We start from the raw sequence: 27023 nt of genomic DNA on the forward strand, positions 1-27023 counted from the left end.
TCTCTCAATCTCACTCTTTCTCTCTTTCAATCTAGACAGAAGAAATAATATCTAATTATTGCTATAATTTAATTCCCCTTATTACTAACTAGATTAAAATTATTATATTCCATGGTCATTCACATTATTTTCTATTGCAAATGCCTATTAATATATGTATACAGTTCAGTATTGAATTGTACGTGTTTTTCTTTTTTGCATGCATGTCTTTGTAGATTCTGGATATTAATTTTGGGTTGGACCAGTCTAGTCATTAATTTTGCTTGTGAAATGATATTCAGAAGTTATCAATATTGATATCATCAGGTTTATCAACCTCTTCTTTCATCTTTTTTAAAAATTTATGTTTTAAGAAGACTTTACATATCTTTTATATTTTTATATGACTTTATGTTTATATTAATTTTATTTAACAATCAGGTATATGTTTCTGTAAATGGTTCAAAGATCTATCTTAACCTTTTCCTGAGTGTATAAACACTATTTATTGAATAGTTTACCTTTCTGAACTGATTTGCATAGGAACTTTTTTTCACATACTAAATTTCAATATATACAAGGGTCTTGAGATGAGAAGAAATACCTCATTTTTCATTTAAAAAATTTTTATTTTTATTTTTTTTTTTTAGTTTTATTTTTAAAAAATTCTTTTTGAGACAGAGCCTCACTCCATCACCCAGGCTGGAGTATAGTGGTGTGATCTTGGCTCACTGAAACCTCTACCCGCTGGGTTCAAGCAATTCTCATGTCTCAGCCTCCCGAGTAGCTGAGATTACAGGCCTGTACCACCACACCTGGCTAATTTTTGTATTTTTAGTAGAGACAGGGTTTCACCATGTTGGCCAGGCTGGTCTTGAACTCCTGACCTCAAGTGATCCACCTGCCTCAGCCTCCCAAAGTGCTGAGATTATAGGCATGAGCCACCATGCCCAGCTCAAATTTTCACATTTTTAGAGACATGTTCTCACTCTGTTACCCAGGTTGAAGTGCAGTGGTGAAATCATAGCTCACTGCAGCCTCAAACTCTTGGGCTCAAGTGATTCTCCCACCTCAGGCTCCTGATAAGCAAGGACTAAAGGCATGCACCACTACAACTGACTATTTTTTTTCTCTCCTACTTTTGTAGAGGCAGGATCTCACTGTATTTTCCAGGCTGGTCTCAAACTCCTAGCCTCAAATGATCCTCCTGCCTTGGCCTCCCAAAGTGCTGGAATTACAGGCATGAGCCACTGTGCCTCATCCTGAGAAATCTTGAAGTAGAGATGCAAGTTAGGGAGAAATTGGCATTTACATGATATTTGGAGGATATAACAAGTGAAATCAGTTTCCTAGAGGTACTGTGTAGAATTAGAAGAAAATAAAAGTGACAGAAGACACAACTGAAGGCTGACAGGGCATGGGGTAAAGATACAATGTGTGCTGCATCAAAGCTCCCTGTGGGAGCTGCATTCCTACACTAGGAGGGTATAGAAGCCCCACCTAAAGCACAGGCTTCTGCCTTCAGATTTTGCTCGGATCATTCAATGGCTACTGTGGCTCTAATTTGTCTCTTCACATCCCTGAGGGGAGCTTAATTCAGAGCACCACTCCTTCCACAAATGGTGCTAGAAAGGAGTTAAGTTCTAGCACTAGGGTGGCACTACCAACATTTTCAGCATTCAGGCCGCAGATGAAAAAATCATACAAGGCCAGGGCGCAGTGGGTCACATCTGTAACCCCAGTACTTTCAGAGGCTGAGATTGGTGAACTGCTTGAGGTCAGGAGTTCAAAACCAGCCTGACCAACCTGGTGAAACCCTGTCGCTACTAAAAATACAAAAATTAGCTCGGCATGATGGCATGCGCCTGTAGTCCCAGCTATATGGGAGGCTAGGGCACAAGAATTGCTTGAACCTAGGGAGGCAGAGGTTGCAGTGAGCTGAGATCAAGCCACTGCACTCCAGGCTGGGTGACAGATCATGCTACTGCACATTGCTCTCCAGCCTTCACAGACGGAGACTCTGTCTAAAAAATAAAAAATGCAATGTTAGAAACATTTTGCACAAATGCACAATTGTCCTTCTGAAAATGCCAAGAACACATTCTTTGAGAGTGCCAAAGGCTCCAGGGGAGAGAATGGGTATAATGATTATTTATGGGGTAGACTCCACAGGACTTGGTCTCAGCTGGATGATCAGCGTAAACAAGAGGGAGGAGTCAATGAAGATTCCCAAGGATGTAGTATGCACAGCTGAGTGGCTGTCTCATCCAAGATAGAAAGACAGAAGCAGGTCTGCATAGGTAGGAAATGTTAATTTAGTTTAGAACATTGTGAATTTGAGGTCACTGTAGGTAGATTGTGTGGGGATGCCCAGCAAACCTGGACATGTAAGAAACAGGTATGGAAAAAACTCATACGCAAGAGACAGGGAACAGGCAGGCTTAGATGTTCATGTTCACGGCCTACATGTTCACATGGATTAGTGGCATATGAGGGAAATGCTCCAGCAACACACACAGACCCCTGGTTCCTAAACCAGCCGTGGTTCTCCAGTGCAGCTTGCCCGGGACCTTGAGGATCCAGCATGCAGACAGTCCAGGCTGACCTTGACTCTCCATGTGGGCCCTCCCTGACGTGGAGCTGAACCAAACCTTGGCAAGTTGAGTACAAATTCAGTAATGCTGGAGCCTTCATAACCCATGTCTCTCCTGGGGAAAACAGCAGGGAGTAGGAAAGACAGTGAAACCAACTAATCATCAAGTTCTATCACACGTGCATGAGTGGCCACAACTACCAGATCTCATTTGTGTCATCAAGGACATAAACTTGATATGGACTATTATGTGTTCAATGTTATATGAAATCCTCAGCAAATTTACCTTCACCCTCCCTCTACCCCTACAGGCTACTGCATCTAGCTGCTTCTGCAACAAAAATCTGGGCTGCCACCAACCTCATCACTGATGCTTCCAGGAGTTCATATTCTTGTTGTGAAGCCTTGCCGGGGTCGTGATGTTGAGTACAAGCAGGAACTGTTCTCCAAACATTTCTCTCTGCTGAAAAGGACTGGCCTGTGACTGGCTGTCAGGCCACGATTTATAGGATAGCAACGTGCCACTGCCTCTGAGTTCCTAAGAAATTCTACCCACTATTGTTCAGGGCGGAAAATTTTTCTGTTCATTTCTTTTGTTTCTGCTCATGTGTTCTTTCACTGGCTTCAGATCACTTTTGAGCTTTTCCCTCTTTTCCCCTCTTCAGTAGCCTCCCTTCCAAGTGAAGGATGGCGTCCTAAAACTCACTTTCTCCTTTCCATGACAATAACTACTCTCTCTCCATTGTCAAACCAGGAAAGAGACGCACAATTTAAGACAGGCCTTGCTGAGTCATTCACAGAAGGCTTTCAAAGGGAGTAGCACATATGCCAAATGGGTGAGCACTTCTGGAGCTCACTGCTTTTTTTTTTTTTTTTTTTTTTTCAAAACATCTTTGTTCAGTTTTTCAAAATGAGGTTCTCTCACCACCTGCATCCAATTCTCCTGGGACACCTGTTAAAATTGCAAATTCCTGTGCTTTGCCCCAGACCAGATCTATTCAATCCAATCACTAAGGGTGGAGCCTAAGAGTCTCCAGGTTAAACAAGCACTAGGCTGAGAATTTTGATAATAAATTAACATCTGGTTTTATTTAATTCAGCCTCAAAATATCTCAGAGTAGTGCAAGGCTAGAATTTTTCCTTTCTTTTCTTTCCCTTCTTTTCTTTTTTTCTTTTCTTCTTAATAGCAAAAGGATTTCTTCAAATGTGATCTCAGTCAGAGCTGCTCTGGCTGGGGAGGGAAGGGGTAAGGATTGGCGTTCCACCCTCTGATTTCTACCTTAGCAAACTTTCTCTCTTCCCAGCCCTGAAAAGCACAGATTTAGGGATTTGATAGGCCTGGTTTGAATCAAACTCTCATCATTCATTTGGCTGAGCAACGTGACCTTGAACAGTTATTAAACTAATATTCTTTTTATAAATTGGGAACCGTTAATAATAGGTAACAGAGTTCTCCGGAGCATGGATTTGACCTGAACACACTCCCTTGGGTGGCTGGGTGCCAAGGCCCATCAGACTAGGGCCCTTAGGTTTGTCTCCCCAGTAGAGGAAAGGGTAGGTCATAGCCTGAATCAAATACTGTTTAGTTAGATTTCTGCCATGTCAAAGGTTTATTCACTACAAAATTCCGTCCCTACAATTGCAAGCATTTCACATCTTTTCTGATAAGCAGGCCTAAGGAATGTTAATACTATTGGCTAAAATCTAGTGGCTTCTAATAGGCATTTTTTTTTTTTTTGAGACATGGTCTCTCTCTGTTACCCAGGCTTGAGTGCATGGCTCACTGCAGCCTCAAACTCCCAGGCTCAGGCAATGCTCCTGACTCAGCCTCCTGAGTAGTTGGGACCACAGGCACATGCCACCACACACAGCTAATTTTTAAATAATGATTTGTAGAGATGGAGGTTTTTCTATGTTTCCCAGGCTGGTCTTGAATTCTGGGACTCAAGCAATCCTCCTGCCTTGACCTCCCAAACTGCTGGGATTACAGGTAGGAGCCACCATGCCCATAAAACTTTCTTAAATAAATACTAATCAATAGTGTCCACAACACTTTTCTTTAAAAATTAAAAAACTTGTTGTTTCAAAGCATTTGCTAAGACAGTATGTTGCTGCAGTTTTTCCAAAAATGTCAATGAAGTAATCATTTTATCACCAGCAAAAAGTGAGTGGTGTGTTTTACAACTAACACAAGTGACATGACTACCCTGTGGGGGATTATTTCTAAAGTGTGTTACTGGAGAGGTATTTCTGGACCTGCAGCTCACTCGTACCAACGTAATGAGCTTTAATGCTGAGAGCACGCACACGGCTAGCCTGGGCTGTCACCTAAGTGACTGTTCTTTCTCCTTTGGGCAAGGGAAAGGCAGAGAATACAACCTAAGTCATTAGCTTCTAAGAGCTAAGTTTTAGTTAGTTGTTCAATCTGGACCTTTTCATCCTTTTTAAAAAGACTATCAAGAGATCTGTTGATGTTTTCTCGTACAATTTAATTCAATTTTTGTTACATTTTTAAAATCACAAGTGCATCTTTGCTAATAATTTCAAGGCATATAAACATGTTCAAGCATCCTACATAATAAAGCAATTATTTTTCCTGCAAATTTAATTTTGAATGGGAATATTGGGTTTTATTTGGCTGTTTTTTTTAAAACACACACAAATTACATACCATAGTTGACTAACAGCATAGCAAACACTTGGTTTGTTTCCATTCAACATTTCAGAGTTCATCCAAAAAAAACTTGCATGAGATTTCCTTAGCTTTGGTGTCCTGAGGGCAGGCAGCAAGTACCCTCATTGTATAGCAGAGCTCCCAGCCTAGTGGTAACTCCAATTATATTTACTAAACAGAATGAAGGATTAATAATGAATACATGATAAAGCAAAGTGAATAGGCCTCAAAGCTTGAGGAACAGGGAGTTTTCTGAGCTCAGAATTGAAGGAAGAGGCCAGGCGCAGTGGCTAACTCCTGTAATCCCAACACTTTGGGACGCCAAGGCAGGTGGATCACTTGAGAGCAGGAGTTTGAGACCAGCCTTGCCAAATGGCAAAATCCCATTTCTACTAAAAATACAAAAATTCGCTGGGCGTGGTGGCAGGTGCCTGTACTCTCAGCTACTCAGGAAGCTGAGGTGGGAGAATCGCTCGAGCCCAGGAGGCAGAGATTGTAGTGAACCGAGATTGCTCTACTGTACTCCAGCCTGGCGGACAGAGCAAGATGCCATCGAAAAACAAACAAAAGAAAAGGTGGATAGATAGCCTGCTGTGACGATAAAGCCTTAACTGGCTCAGGTTTGACTACATGCTTGGGAAGAGGCAAAGGCTTAGAAGCAGACAATTTTAGATCGGCTATGCAAGGAAGCCCTCACTATTCACAGACAATGCTATCTCTGACACATCTGAAGGACAGTCCTTGAAATTTAGGGAAAAGGACAATGGGTTCTTTAGTGACTTCAACCTGAAAGACTAATCTCAACCCCAAGTAGTGAGCTCAAAGGTATGTGAGGAACTTCAGCTGTCCTAACAGGAATATATTCTTCAGAAATATCACTGGAATCCTTTTACGATTCATAAGGATGACGATTGGGTTTTCACACTCTCCTGTGAGATGTTCCTCCCTCTAACCTTATTACTACATTGGCGCCTTACTCAATTGTCATGAAAAAATAATATTGTCACCTGAACTTCAGGTGTGACTCCAGCAGCTGCCCATAAGCTCCTCTCAACTCTGGATCTAGTTTGTAGGACTAAATCAACTACTTGTAGTTTCTGGGTAATGCAATTAGAAAGTGGGTTTTGTTATTGTTACCATTATTATGCACACTTCCTATAGCAAATATTAGAGGAGACATCCTCCATGGTTGTTCGTTTGTTTGTTTCTTGAGCTCCGACACGTCTTGCTGGGTATACCAACAATGCAAGGCCCTCAGCACTCTTTACCCAGGACATTTCTCAGGTGTGGGTTTGCTGTGGCCAACCATGAAGGATGAGGTTGTGTCACTTGAAACAAAGAATAGGTGTGTTTATTGCTTGCTATAAGAGCATCATATTCCATAAAGCCCAGTGCTCCTTAGCTGTGAAGCAAACCTACTATGTGTGCACCATTCATCTGGGCCTGTGGTGTCACCCATCTGGGATTTGGGAACAAGGAGAACCTTTGCAAACATGCTGATGCTCACACTAGGTCATGAAATGAAGTGCTTTGTCTCCAACCCAGGAGTCTATGTCTTCTACCAGAGTTCATGAAACAAGATGCTAATTTATTTATGTTTAAGTACGGTAAAACCAAATCCCAGCTCCTTCAAACATGTGTTACTTTTATAATAGCAAACCAGTCACTATGATTACAAAATTAGAAAAGATTCTTTTCTAACAAATTGTTATTTCCTTCCAAGCTTCTCTTGGTAGTCCTGATTAAAAAGTTACAAGGGGCTGGGAAGAGAGGGTAATGGGGAATTATTTAATGACTATAGAGTTTCTGATGGGGATGATCAAAAAGTTCTAGAGATGGGTGGTAGTGATGGTCGTACAATTGAATTGTCACTGACATGTGCACTTAAAACTGATTAAAGTGGTATATTTTATACTATGCATATTTTACCACCATATAAAATAATACAAACAGAAATGAAATAAACTGATATGTTATTGGCATAGGAAAAGACAAAGCTAAAAACGCATACACACACAAAAGTCCAGGCAAGACTCAAATCGTTATGTAAATAAATAAATGTCCAAGATTGTACTTGACATCAGTAGGAAAAGGATGTTCAGCCCGTATATGAAGATTCACCCCTGTGAACCAAAAAGCACAACAGTCAAGATAATTACTCATATCTAATTAGATAGATTGACAAAAAGGAGAAAGCTCAAGAAGTGGCAGCCGTCACTACAGAACATCACACCCCAGCCCCACACTTAGGCGGAAGCACTGCAGCCCATCATCATGGTTTCTATCACCCTACATGTCCAGGAACAACTTTCACAGTAGCATATGTCAGAAGCAATCTCTAAGAGTGTAGGCGTAATTGATATGAATCCTCCTAGGTTGGCATTTTTTTAGATACGCATGTCACTAAGGGTTTGCTGGTTGCAATCTTACTATTTTGGAAAAAAATGTTGTTATAGACCCTTCTAGAAAACTCCTCAAGCAACAGAAATTTTATTAGAAAGAATTTATAGACTTTATTAAGTAAAAATTTTTAAAGAAATCTTGGGTTTCAGAATTCCGGATTAACATAGTATATATCAACAGCCAATTGCAAGTGATTATCAAGAAATATTAATATTTCCCCAGATAAGTTGGTAGGAGATGATGTACAAATAAATGTGGCATTGGGAATAGAACTTTGTGATTAATAAATACTTGATGTCTAAAAACTCCATGTAAACAACAATGAATTGATGCTATTACTCAGTCCTTTCCTCTGCACAGACAGAAGCTGCAGGACTCGGTTGGGTGGGCCTTGGCAGCACCTCTAAAGGGAATGCCTTTCTACTGTAAAATAACATTCTAAATGCATTTCAATACAAAAATTTGTAGGTTAAGCCCTAGTGCATGTCTTGCCTAGGAGCTTAATCATTCCCAGAAATGGACGATTTTGCCCTTGGTTGTTTATATTTATAGGTGTAATTAAAAATATATGTTATTTGTGATTTTATCATAATTTATATCACCATAATTGTCATAAAAATGATATATAGATCCAGTTAATTATTAATTCTGTCACAGTTTTATGTATTACTGAATTGCCAGATTCTGGTTAGTCATTCCCATTATAATGAATATTGGTATTTTTCCCTAAGATTTCGTTGAACATTGAATGAACACTTCTGGCAAGACTGTCATCCATTAGAACATTCCAGAGCTCCCAGCGAGTTTATATTTAGTGCGATTAAGATGTAGAGCAGCTGAGTTAAAGTGTTATAATTTATGTTTCCTCCACGTGACATCGTCAGTCTTTCAATTTTTTTTTTTGCACTCAATGCTGTAATTTGTGAACATCATTTATCTCTTCTACAATTTGAAAAAAAATATTTCCAAGGTGGTCAGCCGTGTCTTATTTATTTATTTGTTTATTTTTATTTTATTTTATTTTTTAAGACAGGGTCTCTCTGTGTCGTCCAGGCTGCAGTGCAGTGGTGCGATCTTGGCTCACTGATACCTCCACCTCCCGGGTTCAAGCGAGTGTCCTGCCTCAGCCTCCTGAGTAGCTGGGATTACAGGTGTGTACCACCACACCTGGCTAATTTCTGTAATTTTGGTCCAGATAGTGTTTCATCATTTTGGTGAGGCTGGTCTCAAACTCCTGATCTCAGATGATCTGCCCACCTTGGCCTCCCAAATTGTTGGGATTACAGGCATGAGCCATCACGCCCGGCAATCACCAGGATTTTAAATTTATTTATGATATGTTTTTCATCTAGAAGATTTCAGTGGTAATAATGTGAAACTTAATCTCTCTTTTTATGGCTTTGGGGTGTTTTCATCCTATTTAAGAAGACATACAATTTATTTTTTCTTATAATGTCTTGCATGTTTTTCTTTTATAGTTATTTCTTTATTCCATTCAAAAGTTTTCATTTTTCAAAATTCAATTCCTAGAATAGATAATTATAAGGTTCATAGTCAAACAATACAAAAATGCATACAGTGAAAGTGCTAGCTCTAACCTTGTTTCTTCTTTCTCTAAGCCTTTTCCATCCCATGGAAGTTAAGTTTTTTCATGTGTGGGATATACATATATTTAATTTCATATATATATATATATATACATAATATTCTTCCAGAAGTTCTTTATGCACATCAAGTAGATAGAAATGTAAGATACTGATTTTCCAAACTTGTGAAGTATGGATCAATCCATATTTTTTTCCACCAGGTATCTAATTGTCTGAACATCATTTATTGAGTAGTCCATCCTTTCCATATTTATTTTATTTTTATTATTATTTGAGACAGAGTCTCACTCTGTCACCCAGGGTAGAGTGCAGTGGCATGGTCTCAGCTCATTGCAACCTCTGCCTCCCAGATTCAAGCGATTCTGTGCCTCAGTCTCCCAAAGTGCTGGGATTATAGTCATGAACCATCGCACACGTCCTCCACATTTGATTTTAAATGCCAGTTTGCCCGTATCATAAATTCTCATACACATGTGTAATTGTTTAAGTTTTTAATTTTTATTCCTACTTTGTTCTTCCTATGTCAACAACATATTTTTTCTTGTTCCTTTTTTCCAGGTTTGCTCCTCTGTGAAGCAATGGAACAGATTAGCAAATATGAACTGTTATGGCATTGTTTAATAGTCATTGCAATGAAATATTGGCTAGCTTTTAGAAGAAAAATATTATGCTTTTCTATATTTGAATGTGAAAATGATTTTGTGGCAGGCAGCTTGTAAGATGGCCTCCAATATTCCGCACCTCCTCATACTTATGGCCTTGGGGTCCATTCCACTTGAGTGTGAGCTGGATGTAGTGACTTGTTTCTAATGAATAGAATACGGTAACAGTGATGGCATGTTGATTCTGAGATTAGGTAACAAAAAGACTGTGAGGCTGTGATTTCTGCCTTGTTCATCCTCTTGTTCTGCTGCTGGCTCACTCTGAGAGAAGCCGGGTTCCTGTTATGAGCTGCCCTATGGAAAGGCCCATGTGGCAAGGAACCAATGTCCCCAGCCAAGAGCCAGCAAGGACCTGGGGGATTGCTTCTAGCCACGGGAATGAGCTGGGAAGCAGATCTTCCCTTAGTTGAGCCTTGAGTTGATCCTAGCCCCAGCCAACCTCTTGATTGCAGCATTGTGAAAGACCTGGAATCAAAATCACTCAGCTAAGCCACTTCTAAATTTCCCACCCACAGAACCATACAATAATAAATGTTTGTTGTTTTAAGCTGCTAAATTTAGGAGCAATTTATTAAATAGCAAAAGGTAGTAAATAAAGGAGTGTATGTGTGGTGGGGGTGAGCTTATGAGGTAATATGAAGTTCTTTCAGCCAGGCAAAATATATACTTTAAGGCCTTACAGATACAGATAATATTGATTTTGGAGAATCTGTCATGGCCCTGGGTCTGACTTTGGATTTTGGAAGCCCAGAACCTGATTTTCATCATAGCATGAAATAGATACATCATTTAAGGCAGACTTACATGAACCAAATTTATGAAACTGATATGACAAAACTAAACACTAGTTTATTAACTTATAAGTGAACAAAAAACAATCATGCTGACCAAAATACCAGAACATTTATGTCTTTGTGACCAGCACTTTCTCTCTCTAAAGGCAAAATTTAATGTCAAATATGGAAGGGGTTGCTTGATGAACACAGAACAAAGGGAGTTTAATATAGGTTTCAAGTGTTTATTGGCAACAAGCTAAGGCTCGTATTAAGGATAATTTCATCAGTGGAATCAGATAACTTGACAACTGCTATCTACAACTTCCTGCATCTATGTCTGCTCCAGGATGGACTCATCAGTGGGCTTGGAAATTCCCCAAATTTCTTGGCTAAGGCTCTTTCCTTTCCTGGCTGGGCACTGGCCAACTTTTCATGTTGTAACTCTGGTTTTCTAGACTACTATTATGACTAACCCCTCTTTGGAATGAGATTTCTTCTTCTTCCTTCATCTTCTTTCTTTTTTCTTTCTTTCTCCTCCTCCTCCTCCTTCATTCAGCAGCTAGCAAAGTACAGTGGCTCACAATTGTAATCTCAACACTTTGGGAGGCCAAGGCAGAGGGATCACTTGAACGCAGCAGTTTAAGACTAGGCTGGGGAACAAGATGAAACTTTCCTCTACTAAAAATATAAGAATTAGCCAGGTGTAATGGTGCACACCTGTAATCCCAGCTACTTGGGAGGCTGAGGTATAAGAATTATTTGAACCCAGGAGGTGGAGGCTGCAGTGAACTGAGATCTTGCCACTGGACTCCAACCTGGCAACAGAGCAAGACTCTGTCTCCCCCCAACAAAAAAATAAAATTAAAAATTAAAATTAAAAAAAAACAGTGGCTAGATGTGTAGATTTGTTACATGGATATATTGGGCGATGCTGAGGTTTGGGCTTCTATTAATCCCATCACCCAAATAGTGAACATAGTACCCAATAGATACCTTTTTGTCCCTTGTCCATCTCACACCCTCCCCACTCTGGGAATACCCAGTGTCTATCGTTTCCATCTTTATGTCCCTGAGTGCCCATTTACCTCCCTCTTATAAGTGAGAACATTCAGTATTTGGTTTTCTGTGTTAATTCATTGAGGATAATGGCCCCCAGCTGCATCTATGTACCTGAAAAGGACATGATTTCATTCTTTTTATGGCTGTGTAGTAGTCTATGGCATATATGTACATTTCTTTATCCAATCCACCATTTGTAGGCACTTGGTTTGATTCCATGTCTTGGCTATTGTGAAGAATGCTGCAATGAACATATGAGTGCATATGTCTTTTTGGTAGAATAATTTATTTTCCTTAGGGTATATACCCAGTAATGGGATTTCCAGGTCAAATGGTAATTCTATTTTTAGTTATTTTAAATCTCTAAACTACTTTCCACAGGGGCTTAACTCATTTGTATTCCCACCAACACAGCAAAGTGTTTCCTTTTCTTCACAGTTTTGCTAACATTTGTTATTTTTTGACTTTTTAATAACGGGCATTCTGACTGGTGTGAGTATGGTATCTCATTTGGTTTTGATTTGTCTGATGGTTAGTAATGCTGAGCATTTTTTCATATGTTTGTTGGCTGTTTTTATGTGTTCTTTTGAGAAGTGTCTGTTCATGTCCCTTGCCCACTTTTTAATGGTGTTATTTTTTCTTGTTCAATTATGTAAGTTTCTTATGAATTCTGAATATGAATTAGACCTTTGTCAGATGCATAGTTTACAAATATTTTCTCCCATTTTGTAAGATGTCTGTTTACTCTGTTGATAGTTTATTTCACTGTGCAAAAGCTCTTTATTTAGGTCTCAATTGTCAATTTTTGTTTTTGGTGCATTTGCTTTTGAGACTTAATCATAATTTCTATGTCTCTGTGAATGTCCAGAAGAGTATATCCTAGGCTTTCTTCTAGGATTTTTATAGTTTGAGGTCATACATTTAAGTCTTTAACCCATTTGGAGTTAATTTTTGTATGTGGTGAGAGGTAGTGGTCTAGTTTCATTCTTCGGCATATGGTTAGCCAGTTTTTCCAGCACCATTTATTGAATAGATGTTATTTTCCCATTGCTAATTTTTGTAGACTTTGTTGAAGATCAGTTGGTTTTAGATATGCAGCTTTATTTGTTGATTCTCTATTGTGTTCCATTGGTCTATATGTTTCTTTTTTTTTTTTTACCAGCACCATGCTATTTTGTATACTGTAGCCTTGTACTATAGTTTGAAGTCAGGTCATGTCATTCCTCTTGCTTTGCTCTTTTTGCTTAGAATTGCTTTGGCTATTTGGACTTCTCCTTGGTTCCATATGGATTTTAGAATTTTTTTCTAGTTCTGTGAAAAATGACAGTAATTTAATAGGAATGTCATTGAATATGTAAATTGCTTTGGGCAGTATGGACATTTTGGTGACATTGATTCTTCCAATCCACGAGCATGGAATGTTTTTCCATTTGTTTGTGTTACCTATAATTTATTTCAGCTGTGTTTTGTAGCTCTTGTTGTAGGGAGTTCATCTCTTGGTTAGACGCATTCTTAGGTTTTTTTTTTTTTTTTTTTTTTTTTTTGGTGGCTATTGTAAATGGAATTGCGTTCTTGATTTGGTTTTCAACTTGATCATTGTTGGTGTATAGACATGCTATTGATTTTTGCATATTAATTTTGTATCCTGAAACTTTACTCAAGTTGCTTATCAGGCCTAGAAGTCTTTCAGTAGCATACTTAGGGTTTTCTAGGTATAGAAGATTCTTTTTTTGGATGTGTTAATAGATGAATCAAATTATAATTTCCTCTTGCTGGCATCTTTAAAGTCAGTTTTACAAAAATCTTTTTTTTTTTTAATTAGGTGAAGGATGTTAATTAACTCAACTGTGGTAATCATTTCACGTTGCATATGTATATCAAATCATCATGTTGTATATCTTAAATATATACAAATTTTATTTTTCAATCATATCTCAATAAAGTTGGAAAAATTCATTATGATCTATACATTTATCCCCAAACTTTACTTATGCATTATCTCAATTTGATCCTTACACCAACCCATTGAGGTAGGTATATTTCCATCCTATTACCCACGAAGAAGTGAAGGCAGAGATGGGAACCTCTCTCAAAGATTAATAGCTAGTATATTTCAGAAATGATTTTACTGACTCTACCTCACAAATAGATTGAGAGACGGAAAAAAAAAATACCCCTTTCTATCACCATTGCCTCTACCTCTATTGTTTCCAAATTGGAGTAACTATTAGAATTACCTGGAGGATTTGTTAAAGCACAGATTGCTGGGTTCCATGCCCAGAGTTTTAAATTCAGTAAGTCTGGGGGTGGGACCTGAGAATTTGTATTTTAACATGTTCCCTGGTTAAGCTGATGTTGCTAGTCAAGGGCTCACATTTTAAGAACCATTTTTTTGCTTCCAGGTTAGCACCATCTCTCTTTTGGAATATTCCAATAATTTCCTGATTCCCACCCATTTTTCTAAAGTACAATCAGAGTGATCTACCTAATTTTACTTGGAAATATTTATTGGATGCCAGATACTCTATTAGAGGATGTAATAATGAGCAAAACAGACAAGGATCCTGATGTCACAATAACCTAAATCAGCCAGTTTGCCTGGAACACTTTCTTCCCTTGGCTGAACATCATGTAATGATGTTCATGATCTCCTTTCCATGGCTGTAAAACACAGAAGTAAATAATTAAAGTTCCATTCTTGTAATCTGCTGATGAAATGGTTGACGCAGCTCTGTGCTCGTTGATTTTGCTCCATGAAGTTGTTTTGTGAAATAATTTAAACTCCAGCTCATTCTCCATATTAAGATAAGGTCAAAATGGCCTGATGGATGTTGGGTGAGCAGGAATGTGGGAGAAAATTAACTAAGATTCTTTAGGTTTATTCTTCTAGTTTGTAAAACTCTACAAAACCACTCCTTCATCTGTAGAAGCGGGGAGGGCAGCAAGTGTGTCTTGATAATGTCTAGTAAATCCTACCATCTTCCTGTAAAGGTCTGTCTTATTTCTCTGCCCCTACCCATAGGACCAATCCTAGCAAGAGTGAAGGCCAAGTGTTCTGGGCATAGTTAATACAGAAAAATCTTCACCACTACCAGTTACGATTATCTTTGCCTCTCCTCTTTTTCACTCTTAAGGGCTTGAAGTCTACTTTTTTGGGTAGGCAGAAGAGCCAAAATACTTCTCATCTGAAATTTTGGTTGTGCAATTTCTTGTCATTTATAGAATAAATTCTTATTCTAATCAAAGAAGCTAGAGTTAAAATAGAAGGCCCTGTCTTTCTTCACAGCACCTTGAATTCTGTGCTCAAAACATGACCCTGTTCCTCAGGCTGATGAAACAGCTCATGTTCTTCAGGATGGCAAGCCAGAGTATGGGGGCCAAGCTGCAGAGGTTGGTTGATTTTTTTGAGTATTTGATTTGTGTCCAAAGTAAACAGTAAGGCTTTAAACTGGGGAAAGACAAGAACAGGGTATGCATTCTGAGCCATCTTTTTTGGTTGCTGCGTGAAGGACTGGAGGTAACTAGAGGCAGGAAGACTAACGAAAAGGCTGTTGCAGGGATCTCCAGGGATCCTGAAGAGAAAAAATGGGGTCCTAGATTGGAAATATGGGTAGGAGGATGAGAAAGTATATGGATTCCTGAGATATCTGATGGTGCCAGGAATAGTTTTTGGAACTTCATCCAGGGGAACATAGGGAGGAATCAAGGATAGCACTGAGATTTTTGGCTTAGGCAAGAGAGTAGATGCTGAACTCATTCCTTGAGATATCGACAATACTGGAAAGGAAGTCCGGAACTCAGTATGGATATGCTGAATTTGAGGGAGCTTTGGGACACTAATGCAACTGGTATGACTAACATATAGTTAAATAATCACATTACTCTTAAGTGTTAAATCCTTCTATTTTGTCACCATTGCTGACATAACAAATACCAAATTTCGTTTTTGGTATGTTTGTTTCTTTTTCTTTTCTTTCTTTTTTTTGAGACGGAGTTTCACTCTTGTTGCCCAGGCTAGAGTGCAATGGCACAATCTTGGCTCACTGCAACCTCTGCTTCCTAGGTTCAAGCGATTCTCTTGCCCCAGCCTCCCAAGAAGTTGGGATTACAGGCACTGCCATCACATCTGGCTAATTTTTGTATTTTTAGTAGAAACAGGATTTCACCATATTGGCCAAGCTGGTTTCGAACTCATGATCTCAGGTGATCCGCCCAGTTCGGCCTCCCAAAATGCAGGGGTTACAGGTGTAGTCACTGCACCTGGCTCTGTGTTTGTTTCTTAGAGACAAGGTCTCACTATGTTGCCCAGGCTGGTTTCCAACTTATGTGCTCAAGGGATTCTCCTGCCTTGGCCTCCCAAAGTGCTAGGATTATAGGCATGCCCCGCCATGCCCAGTCATTTTCCATATTTCTTAACAAGACTTACAATTTACCTTTTTTAGCTTTACTTCTCCCACCTATCCATATCCACAGTTGCCCAGCCCAAATTCATTTGGGTTCCTCAAAGGCTTAATGCGTTCTGTAGTCTCAAGGACCTTGGGCCAGCAGTTCTGTCAGAAACTATTAGATTCTTCTTTCTGTGCATTCAACAAAGAATTAGTAAAATTAGCTGGGAGTGATGGTGCGAGACTGTAGTCTTAGCTACTCAGAAGGCTGAGGTGAGAGGATTGCCTGAGCTCAGGAGTTGGAGGCTGCGGAGTCATGATCAGGCCACTGCACTCCAGCCTGGGCAACAGAGGAAGACCTTGTCTCAAAAAAACAAAACAAAAGAAAAACAAAGATTTAGTTAAGGCGCAGGTCGGTTCTAGGTGCTAGGATAAAACGGTGAGCAAAAAGACTTTGTCCCTTCCATTGCCTCATTACACTATAATGGCAGATTTAAATACTAATCTAATAATTACACAAGAAAGAAAGAATTGCAAATGAGATCAGAGCTGCCCATCAAGGCACCTAGTGGGAATGAGGGCCTACAATGATTTTTGCATAGCGAAAGCTTGCCTGAGAAGACAGTTGATTCAGAGGTGGGGAGGAAAGAGGTTTCTAGGCTGGGAGAACACCCCTGTGGGAGAGGTGTAACTTGGCGCATTATGGATAACTAGAGAAATGTGCACTTTTCCTAAAACATCAGGAAAGGAGTTGGGAAGAGACTTACTCATTTTGTCCCATAGCAGCCGCCATCCGGTGGAAGGTAGCTGCAACCGCATCGCACTGATTACCGGGAGTTGTAGTGTTGACGTGAGCTAGCTGACATGGCGTCCTGCATTGCAGCGCGGCAAGGGGCTGCAATGGGCCTAGGCCGGAGTTTCCAAGCCGCCAGGACGCTGCTTCCCGCGCAAACCTCTATCGCCTGCAGTAAGTGGAGGGGGACTTGCGAGCTCTGGGGCGTTAGGGGCCTAGGGTCAGGATGGGGGAGGCGAGCCTGGAAATCAGAGGCAACCCCGGTGTTGAGGGAGATTGCGGGGGTCTGCAGGATCTCAGGGCGGGCACAAAAGCCCTGACCTCCGTCGTCCTCTCTCCCAGGGTTTCACGCGGGGTACGTCCGGCAACAGAGCACTGGGCCTTCCGAGCCCGGCGCCTTCCAGCCGCCGCCGAAACCAGTCTTTGAGGATAAGCACCGCCTCGCGCAACAGGAACGCGGGTGAGGCTCTGCCCTGGCGCCAGGCCGGCAACTGGGGTCGATGCGCGCGTGAGCGCATTCACGTTGGACGTCCCAGCTCTAAGGTGGGGAGTGCACCTCCCCCTGCACGTGGGGATGTGTAGCCTTCCTGAGCCTGCGTTTGTAAAGCGCACCTCTCTGTTCTGTCTTCCTCATGTCTCCCCAAACCAGCATTGAACTTCTTTGCAGTTTTATTGAGTCAGAACTTCAAGTACGGATTCCCCGTATTTTAAGCACTTTCCTCTGTGGTATTTGTCCTATATCAGAATTTTTCTCTGAGGTACATCTTATTTGTACTGGTTTACGTTCACGAGCCGTTTTTTTCTTTCAAAAGACCCTTAACCCTGGATAGGAATCGATTGGCCAACTTAAAAAATGTGTTATGGTTTAGGTTGGAAGTTTTGGCAGATATGGCATAGTAAAAATTGCCACTGAATCGTGTCTGAAACTTACTTATCAAAACTGTGTGAATAAAAACTTAAATGAGGTGGTAATCTTGAAGGTACATGTAAATTTGAAGGAACATGTAAATTTGAAGGACTTAAGACCTGAAAAGAGAGCTGTGTAACAATATTTTTTAAAAGCCAGATTTCAGAGGAAAAACCTGATGTGATTGTAGACTTCTTGAAAGGGTTGTAGGTTGTTGATTGGATTACTTCTGGAATTTTTTTTTTCTTTTCTTTTTTTTTAATTTCGAGAGTCTTGCTCAGTCACCCAGGCTGGAATACAATGGTGATCTTAGCTCACTGCAGCCTCAAACTCATGGGCTTCAGTGATCCTCTAGTCTCAGCCTCCTGAATAGCTGGAACTACAGGCACCACACCTGGCTTTTGTTGTTGTTTAACGTTTAAAATATTCCACGGATTTAAATAGAAGTAAACTTGGAGTTAGAGAACCTAGAAATTCAGAAAATATTTTCTAATTAAAACTTTTTTTTGAAGGTAAAACTAGAATCTCTCTCTCTCTTTTTTTTGTTTTGAGACAGAGTTTTGCTCTTGTTGCCCAGGCTGGAGTGCCGCTTCCCGATTCAAGCCATTCTCTTGCCTCAGCCTCTCAAGTAGCTGGGATTACAGGCATGCACCACCGCGCCCAGCTAATTTTTGTATTTTTAGTAGAGACGGGGTTTCGTCATCATGGCCAGGCTAGTCTCGAACTGCTGACCACCCATGGAATATCTCTCATAAAGGGTGATATTTAATAGAATTCACTCAAACAGGAATGTAAATTATATGCTCTGGAAAACAATTTGACAGAATTTAGGAAGTTTAAGTTGTGTGTATCTTCTCAGAAGGCACACAGCCTAAAGAAACTCTAACATGTATGTACAAGGAGACAAGTACAAGAATGAATGTAACAATATTTTTTCTAACAAAAATTCAGAGGCAGCCTAGATATCCATCAGTAGGTGAATAGGCAGATACATTCATATGACAGAATATTGTACAGCAGCAGTGAAAAATGAACTAGAGCTAACTTTTAAACATGGATGATTTTATAAATATGTGTGTAAAAAAAACCCTTTAGAATCATTAATGTAGTAGGGTGAAATTTTTATGAAGTTTAAAACTATAGGCCGGGTGTGTTGGCTCTCAGCACTTTGGGAAGTCAAGGAGGGCAGATCATGAAGTCAGGAGTTTGAGACCAGCTTGGCCAACATGGTGAAACCCCTATCTCTACTAAAAATAAAAAAAAATAAATAAATAAAAAGCCAGTGTTGGTGGCATGTGCCTGTAATCCCAGTTACTCGGGAGGCTGAGGCAGGAGAATTGCTTGAACCCGGGATGTGGAGGTTGCAGTGAGCTGAGATCACTCCACTGCTCTCCAGCCTGGGTGACAGAGCAAGACTCCATCTCAGAAAAAAACAAAAAACTATACTAAACAATATATGTTGACATACATGCATATGTAAAGTAAAAAAAAATGTAAGGGGGCATTCTGAAACTTTTCGGAACAGTCAAACCTAACTTTACCACTAGTGGTACCAGCTGATATTATGTGTCTCCTGATGTGACAGAATAAGTTGTTCACATCATCATCTCTGTAATATTCTAAAATTATTTAACCTTAGTCTAGGCATGTGGAAACAATCCAGAATCCAGGAATAAGATAGTAGGCCTTGACTGTTCAAAACATTTAATGTTATAAAAGTATCAAGATGGGGAAAAGTCCTAGTTTAAGAGACTAACAACCAAATATGATCTGTGAAGCTTGATTGTATTTTGAATTGGGCAATGAATAGATGTCAGGTATCAGATACCTTCCCAGGTTAATGACATGTATTTGAGTATGCACTCTGTATTAGATCAAGCTTGTCTAACCTGTAGCCCATCATGAAGCAGACAGCTTTAAATGTGGCCCAACACAAATTTGTCAACTTTCTTAAGACATTTTGAGATTTTTTTTTGCCTTTTTTTTTTTTTGGCTCACCAATCATTCTTAGTTTATTTTATGTGTGGCTCAAGATAATTCTGCCAGCATGTCTCAGGGAAGCCTAAAGATTGGAAACCTTTGTATTGGATTATGTTTTCAAATTAATGCTAACTTTTATAGGTGTCATAAGGGTATCACAATAATATAGGAGCCAGTCCTTATTCTTAGAATAAGCCTTCTAAATTATTGAAGAATGAAATGCCTTGCTTTTCCATTTTTTTTGAGACAGAGCCTTGCTTTGTCACCCCGGCTGGAGTGCAGTGGCATGATCTTGGCTCTGTAACCTCCCACTCCTGGACCCCTCCCTACTCAGCGTCCCAAGCAGCTGGGACTACAAGTACCCACCACCATGCCTGGCATTTTTTATTTATTTATTTTTTTAGAACGAGGCCTCACTATATTGCCCAGGCTGGTCTGGAACTCATGGGCTCAAATGGTCCACCCTCCTCAGCCTCCCAAGTGTTGGGATAATAGATGTAAGCCACCACACCTGGCTGACATTTTCAAATGGTTCAGAAAAAAATAATATGTATACTTAAAGCAAATATAGCAAAATTTGAGCAGTTGGTAAAAGTAAATGAAGGATTTACAGGTGTTCATTGTATTACTATTTTTGGTAGCTTTTACAATTTTCAAAGTAGAAAATTGAAGAAAATTCATGGGGATAATCACCAAATTTAGGATAGTTAATTATAGGGAGTAGGAAGGAATACACAGGGGCTTCCACAATATTGATAATTTATTTCTTGAGGTGGGTGGTAGAGACATGAATATTCATTGTACTGTCATTTATATTTTTTATGTAGATTAAATATTTCATGAGTTTAAAATTAGTTATAGAAGCAAAAAGGAAGATTATTATTATTATTTTTTGAGCAAAAGGATTTCACCTTTGTAAGACTCACACAGTTTTTATATAGCTTCATTTCTGCAATCACAACAATCCTGAGACAAACAGGCAGGGTCTAATCATTGTTTTTACAGAGGGAGAACCAGGAACTCAAGGAAATCAAAATGGGGACATTAACGGGATTTCTTTCATTTCTTAAGTAAATTTCATTTACTTAAATTTATAGAAATTTAAGTAAATAAGAATTTATGGTAAATTTTTTATTCTAAAACAAATACCTCACCTTGGTCAAAAATGGGACATTACTCAAGGTTCCCTACTAGGCCAGAGGAGAAAAGGAAGGGCTTATCTCCTACAGAGGCAGAAACAAGGCAGACTAGGACCCAGCAGTCACCTAAGGGTCTCCAGTTAGGAGAGTGTGAAATGCAAGGATGTGGGACTGGCCTAAGGTATAGGAGGAGCAGGGGAAAAACAAGAATTATTAAACGTGGTCAAGGAGCAAAGAGCACTATGAAGCCTCAGGATTTCTTCAAGGGATACTGCTGCGCCAGGTCTAGAGGGCAGAAAGATACAACCATGAGACAACAGGACTACCAAGCTGATGGGGTTACGTAGCCTCTGGACAGCACCTTACGATAGGCAGTAAGGAAGCAAACTAGAAAGGCTGCAATGCTAGAGGTTCAGAGACAGCCAATAGAGAGTAGAAGGGCCTCTGCTGCTCTGGGAAGACTCTTTCAGGGTAAATAAGCTCTTACCATGCCTAAGAGAAAGGGAGAGGGAGGCAAGGATGTGTCATGGCCTTAACTTTCTAGAGGTTCATATTTATTGGCATTTGACCTAGAGTCCTTGCCATGGGCAAGGCGCAGCCCTGGGCCATGGATAGGAAAATCAGCATTGTACTTTCTCCTCAATTCCATCTGTTAATCCACCAGGCCAAATCCCTCCCACCCTCACCTGTCATCCAAAGAAGATAAAATGGTTCAGGGACATGATGTGCTGAAGCTGTGTCTCTGGATTTAGAGATCACTCCTCGACTTTTCACTTCCACATGATTCCTTGGGGCAGGCAACCAGTGAATGACACCGCATATACACCTGGCTTAAAGTTACTGTCTCGCTGCCACTTGGAGACCTAGCTGTCTTCTGGAGTCATCATTGCAATGATTCCATCAAAGGAAGAGCTATTGTGGTCATATACCATCTCTCGGTTACTCTTCATCTGTACATTGGCATCACAGTTGTCACAACCATCATATTCAAACTGGTCTATAGACTTGACCAGCAAACACAGCAGACAAGCCCATAGATGCCACAAGTTCTTCGGCACTGTCTCCAGGGCCATCTTCTTTGATCAAGAAGATCATTTTAAAAGTCCATTTATAATACTGATTTATATGTTTATGTATTTTCTGACATAATTTACTATAGCATGTATAGCTCAGTGTGAGGCTTGTAGTTATGGTTGTAGGCTTTGGAGATTGACAGACATGCTTACATTTAAATCTTCACAGATTTATAGCTATTATGGTAATGGGTTAGTTATTCACCTTTTTTAAGCCTCAGTTTCTTGCTCTGTAAAAAGGAGATGACACCAAACCCACATGGTTGCTAGAAGGATTAATTTATGCAATAGACATTTCATAAAGCTTTTAACAAAATACCAGGTCAGTACTCAGGAATTGTTAGCTATTTTCATGAGCATTAACAATTTTAGAAATAAGATTGACTTTTATTTAGACAATGAAGAATAAAACATGTCAATATCATATTCTTTAATTTCTTTGAAAAGCAACAATTTTTCTTCTAGCAGCCTTTTAAGTTTACTTTTAATTAATTAATTTATTTATATTTTTCACAGGTTCTTGAGTCCTGAATTCATTCCTCGAAGGGGAAGAACACATCCTCTGAAATTTCAAATAGAAAGAAAAGATATGTTAGAAAGGAGAAAAGTACTCCACATTCCAGAGTTCTATGTTGGTCAGTAAGAGCTGTATACTTTTATTATTAGTGATTGGATGGTTAGTTTCTTTGCATAAAGAAGATTGTTTTTTACATACCTGGGTTATGCCATATGAGGTATTTATTCCTACATTAAAAGATTTAGGCAGTTAAGAAGTTATCTAGAAATGCTGTTTGTTTGTTTGTTTCTGCATCATATATAAAGTTTACTTTTCAGCTGGGTGTGCTGAAAAAAAGTTCACTTCTCTTTTGAACTTGTAGGAAGTATTCTTCGTGTTACTACATCCGACCCATATGCCAATGGAAAAATCAGCCAGTTTCTGGGGATTTGCATCCAGCGATCAGGAAAAGGACTTGGAGCTACTTTTATCCTTAGGAATATTATTGAAGGACAAGGTAAGTTTTATTTCATCATTTTCAGTGTCTAGAAAATGTTATCTCAGGATTTCTTTTTGTTTCTGCATCCTGGGATAAAAAATCTGAAACTTGAAAGTAAAAGGGGACTCTGAGGGAAGAGGTGGAGCCTGTGGCTTTAAAATGGATTGAGATTTGAGGTTAATGATTAAATATGGTTGATGATCTTCTTTCTCTTGAAGGCTTCCTATATTATTGGGACAACAGTCATTAGAAGTAGACTTTGCAAACCATGGTAACATCAAAGCGGAGAAATAAATGACTATAAAGCAGTATGGGGATATTCCTTTTAGGAGTAAATAACCCATGAGTACTTTAAGACAAACATTAATATCCTCATGAATTACTTGCTCCTAAAATGAACACCCACATTTTACTTTATGTTATGACACAAAACAAAATCATCACTGTTTTATATGATTTGGGAGGAATTTTAAAAAGGCAAAATTGTGTTTGTATACTATTCCTAATAGGCAGAGGAACAAGTAGTAAAACTGGCAAGATTATGAATTAAAATGGCAGGTACAGTTAAGTTTATAAAGTTGTATGCTTCATGATTTCCAACAACAAAGTATTCTTATTTTCAAAGATCGTGAGAGCAGTTGCTGTCTTGCTTATTCTGTAATGACCTAGTGGGCTGTGCATGTAGGCATTCAGCAGGACTTGATTGATCACAGAAATTTGTGCCTTAAATCAGGTCAAATACTTGGAGAGGCCTTGTAATAGAAGTAAATGAGCATAGGAGTGAGTCATTTGGTTTTCTTTAAGCATTAAGATGTTAATAGTTTCTACTCTGCATGGTTCTAGTCAGTCAGCTGTGAGATACTGTACTTGAAGTACTGGACACAGAATACTCAAAAAGGATTAGCTCCCTTTTTCCATTCTCTATAATATGTCTGACTATTGTAACCCGCTTCAAAATCACTGCTTCCTGCATTAGTGTTTCCTTCTTGTCCAGTGGCTTTGTATACCATCTGTATAATGATAACTTCCAAATTTATAACTCCAGGACTGACCCTTTTCAAGTTCCTGATTTGCATATGCAACTACTTGATCAATACTCTATTGAGATGTCTTATCAGCATAGTTTGAAAACAGAACCCTTTATTTTCCCTTGCAGGGTGTTCCACTCACAGTCTTTTCTATTTCCATAAATGGTACCACTGCCTACCCACTTATTTTCACACACGCAGTCAATCAAGTTTTCTTGGCACAGTCTCCAAAAACTATATTGCGATTTTGTCTGTTCTTCCCTCTCCATTGCTGTCACCCTCATCCATGTCACCATCGTCTGCCTGCATTTGTGCAGTCTCTCTGGTTTACATTTCTGGTGTCTTACTCTGTTTGTGCTGTTGTGACAAATTGCTACAGACTGGGTAATTTAGAAAGAACAGAAATTTTCTCTCACAGTTCTGGAGGTTGGGAAATCTAAGATCAAGGTGCAGGCAGGTTTGGTATTTCATAAGGCCTCCTTCCCTGCTTCTGAGATGGTGCCTTGTTGCTTGTGCTCTGGAAGGGCCAAGCACTGTGCCCTCACATCTGAAAGGTGGAAGGGCAATAGGCAAAACTAGTTCTCTCCAGCCCTTTAAGCAACTAATCCTTAATCAAAGGAGCTTCTAACCAAAGTTGGAACTTAAAAATTTACTTACCCTTTTGCATCATAAATCTTATACTCTTAACATGGAAGACTGATTTTTCTTCAAGTAATTGGGAGATAAAAACATGACATAGGGAAGAATTCAAACTTTTTCTGAAGTTACTACTATGAGAATTGAAAAGATATGTGACAACATATTTATAAAAGCCATTTTGTGTTTTTTAGACTATCATTCCAATTCAGACTTTCTCACTTTATATTTAAATGGATTTTAGCTTATTTCTATTTCTTTCAGTAATCTTTTTCTTAAAAATTTCAAATTAATGGCACATTTCCTACATGTAAAACTTTGTGCTAATTCCTTTATGAAATGCTTTTACTGTAGTATGAGACATGTATAGGAATGTGGACTTAGATTGTAAGAATATGTTTTCATTTCTATTTAGGTGTTGAGATCTGCTTTGAACTTTATAATCCTCGAATCCAGGAGATTCAAGTGGTTAAATTAGAGAAACGGCTGGATGATAGCTTGCTATATTTACGAGATGCCCTTCCTGAATATAGCACTTTTGATGTGAATATGAAGCCAGTACCACAAGAGCCTACCCAAGTAATTCCTGTTAATATGGTACGTGTTATACATTTGAAACTAGAAGTTCAAGTTTAAAATAAGAAAGAATCATCTTAATGAAAACTTCAGAAGAATTTTTGCTTATGCCTATCAGCCTAATTATTTTTTTTCTTTTCTTTTGTTTAAATCTTCCTTAGCTGAAAGTGAAAATGAAGCCTAAGCCCTGGTCTAAACGCTGGGAACGCCCAAATTTTAATATTAAAGGAATCAGATTTGATCTTTGTTTAACTGAAAAGCAAATGAAAGAAGCTCAGAAGTGGAGTCAGCCGTGGCTTGAATTTGATATGATGAGGGAATATGATACTACAAAAATTGAAGCTGCAATATGGGAAGAAATTAAAGCATCGCAAAGGTCTTGATTCTGAGAATGAATTTGGTTAGTTGCAGAAGATATATTGGCTCTAAGAGGATATATTTTGAGACCAATTTAATTTCATTTATAAGAACATAGTAATTATGTGAACTAAGCTTTCATTGTTTTACTAATACTTTTTTCTAAAATAAAACTTGTACACCAGTTTATTACTCTAAAAAGAGAATTACACATGCCAAATGGTCCCATGTCCATTTGCTTATTGGAGGCAAAGCTACAATAGAAGTCAGAGCATCACCAGAATGTTCTTTAATGAGCATGTAATCTGAGCAAGGGGAATAGATGGCGTGATTTTTTGTAAATTGTGAAAAGTTTATAAACACAACAATGTATGATTTACAGAATAATAAAATAAACATTCATGTACCCACTATCAGGTTAAGAAATAGAACATTTAGTAATATCTAAGGTTAAGAAATAAAACATTTAAAAAGATCTAAGAAGACTCCTCCTGTATGTCTGCAATTGTACCCTTCTCTTTTTTAAATGTAAGTATCTTGACTTGTTAATCATTCCCTTGCATTTCTTTTAGTTTACTTCTGACATATCTATTCTTCAACAATATATTTAATTTTGAAAAACCTGTTAGCCAGTATAAAGGGGCAGTATTGCTATTATTGCATGAAGGCTTCAAGGAAAACATTACAATCTTTGGGTCACAGTCTGGCTTCAGCTCCCCCTGAGAGTTTACAAAAGCCAATTTTGAGCGTGTTCATAGCTAAGGTTGTGAGTGAGTTCTGCTAAACAGAAGGCTCATGACAGGGTATCTGGCAGGATTATAGCATGGACTGGGTAACTGAATGTGACAGAAATGTGGTGAAAGGAAGTATATATTTTTATGCTTACAGCATGATGAATCAAACTCTATTTTAGGATTAGGTCAAAACAGTACCTTTGGGATGATGTGAGTGTTGTTGCTGATCCATGCAGCATAGATTGGAAAGCTGGGATATAATCAAACATGCTAAAGAAAAGCATATAATTTGGTCCATATTCACCTGGGCATACTGTTGCTCAAGTTAAAAAGTACAGTAGTATCCTAAATCTTGCAGGCAACTCTTAACCTGTCCGTTGAGTTACCTTCAGATCTGCCCTCTGGTTCCTAGCTATCTTAGGACTAACTTCTTTCCTGTGCTCAGCTGCTTTCTAGATTCCATGTTTTCCATTTTATTGAGTACTAACTTGTTTTGTTAGAGCACATCCTTTGGTAGCTTCTAGAGGAAGTTTGTGTGGAGGTAAAGTTTTTGAGACCTTGCATGTCTTTCGTGTTTGATTGATACTTTATACATTTAGGTGGGAAATACTTTTCCTTCAGAACTTTAAAAATATTGTTGCTCCATTTTCTTAATTTCCATTGTTGT

At 39.0% G+C, this 27023-nt stretch overlaps 2 protein-coding genes, 1 non-coding gene and 1 pseudogene across 3 annotated transcripts in view; 2 read left to right on the forward strand and 2 right to left on the reverse strand.

The window, feature by feature from the left end:
- The first annotated feature begins 6129 nt into the window (after nt 1-6129).
- On the forward strand, nt 6130-6233 carry LOC135275664 (small nucleolar RNA U13). Its single transcript, XR_010343268.1, has one exon. It is a non-coding gene; the product is annotated as a small nucleolar RNA U13 (small nucleolar RNA).
- A 10752-nt stretch (nt 6234-16985) lies between these two features.
- MRPL19 (mitochondrial ribosomal protein L19) lies at nt 16986-26097 on the forward strand. Its single transcript, XM_012452120.3, has 6 exons — nt 16986-17105; nt 17274-17391; nt 22547-22665; nt 22909-23043; nt 25105-25286; nt 25427-26097. Exons 1-6 carry the CDS (start codon nt 17003-17005, stop codon nt 25646-25648), a joined length of 879 nt encoding a protein of 292 aa, XP_012307543.1. The 5' UTR covers nt 16986-17002; the 3' UTR covers nt 25649-26097.
- LOC135275595 (transcription elongation factor SPT4-A-like) lies at nt 21490-22293 on the reverse strand (annotated as a pseudogene).
- Nucleotides 22397-27023, reverse strand: part of GCFC2 (GC-rich sequence DNA-binding factor 2) — a 48809-nt gene continuing 44182 nt past the window's right edge. Inside the window, exon 18 of the transcript XR_001107450.1 lies at nt 22397-22592. The gene's annotated coding sequence lies outside the window, so the exon portion shown is untranslated. The remainder of the gene's footprint in view (nt 22593-27023) is intronic.

This window comes from Aotus nancymaae, unplaced genomic scaffold (genome assembly GCF_030222135.1).
Source record: "Aotus nancymaae isolate 86718 unplaced genomic scaffold, 86718_ANA_hifiasm-v0.15.2.pri h1tg000017l, whole genome shotgun sequence".
Lineage (NCBI taxonomy): Eukaryota > Metazoa > Chordata > Mammalia > Primates > Aotidae > Aotus > Aotus nancymaae.

Excerpts from the sequence above, each read along its gene's own strand:
- MRPL19 (XM_012452120.3), top strand. The coding sequence starts at position 17,003 with ATGGCGTCCTGCATTGCAGCGCGGCAAGGGGCTGCAATGGGCCTAGGC. Across the intron at positions 17,106-17,273 it reads GCAAACCTCTATCGCCTGCA|GGTTTCACGCGGGGTACGTC; the intron begins GTAAGTGGAGGG and ends CCTCTCTCCCAG. Across the intron at positions 17,392-22,546 it reads CTCGCGCAACAGGAACGCGG|GTTCTTGAGTCCTGAATTCA; the intron begins GTGAGGCTCTGC and ends TATTTTTCACAG.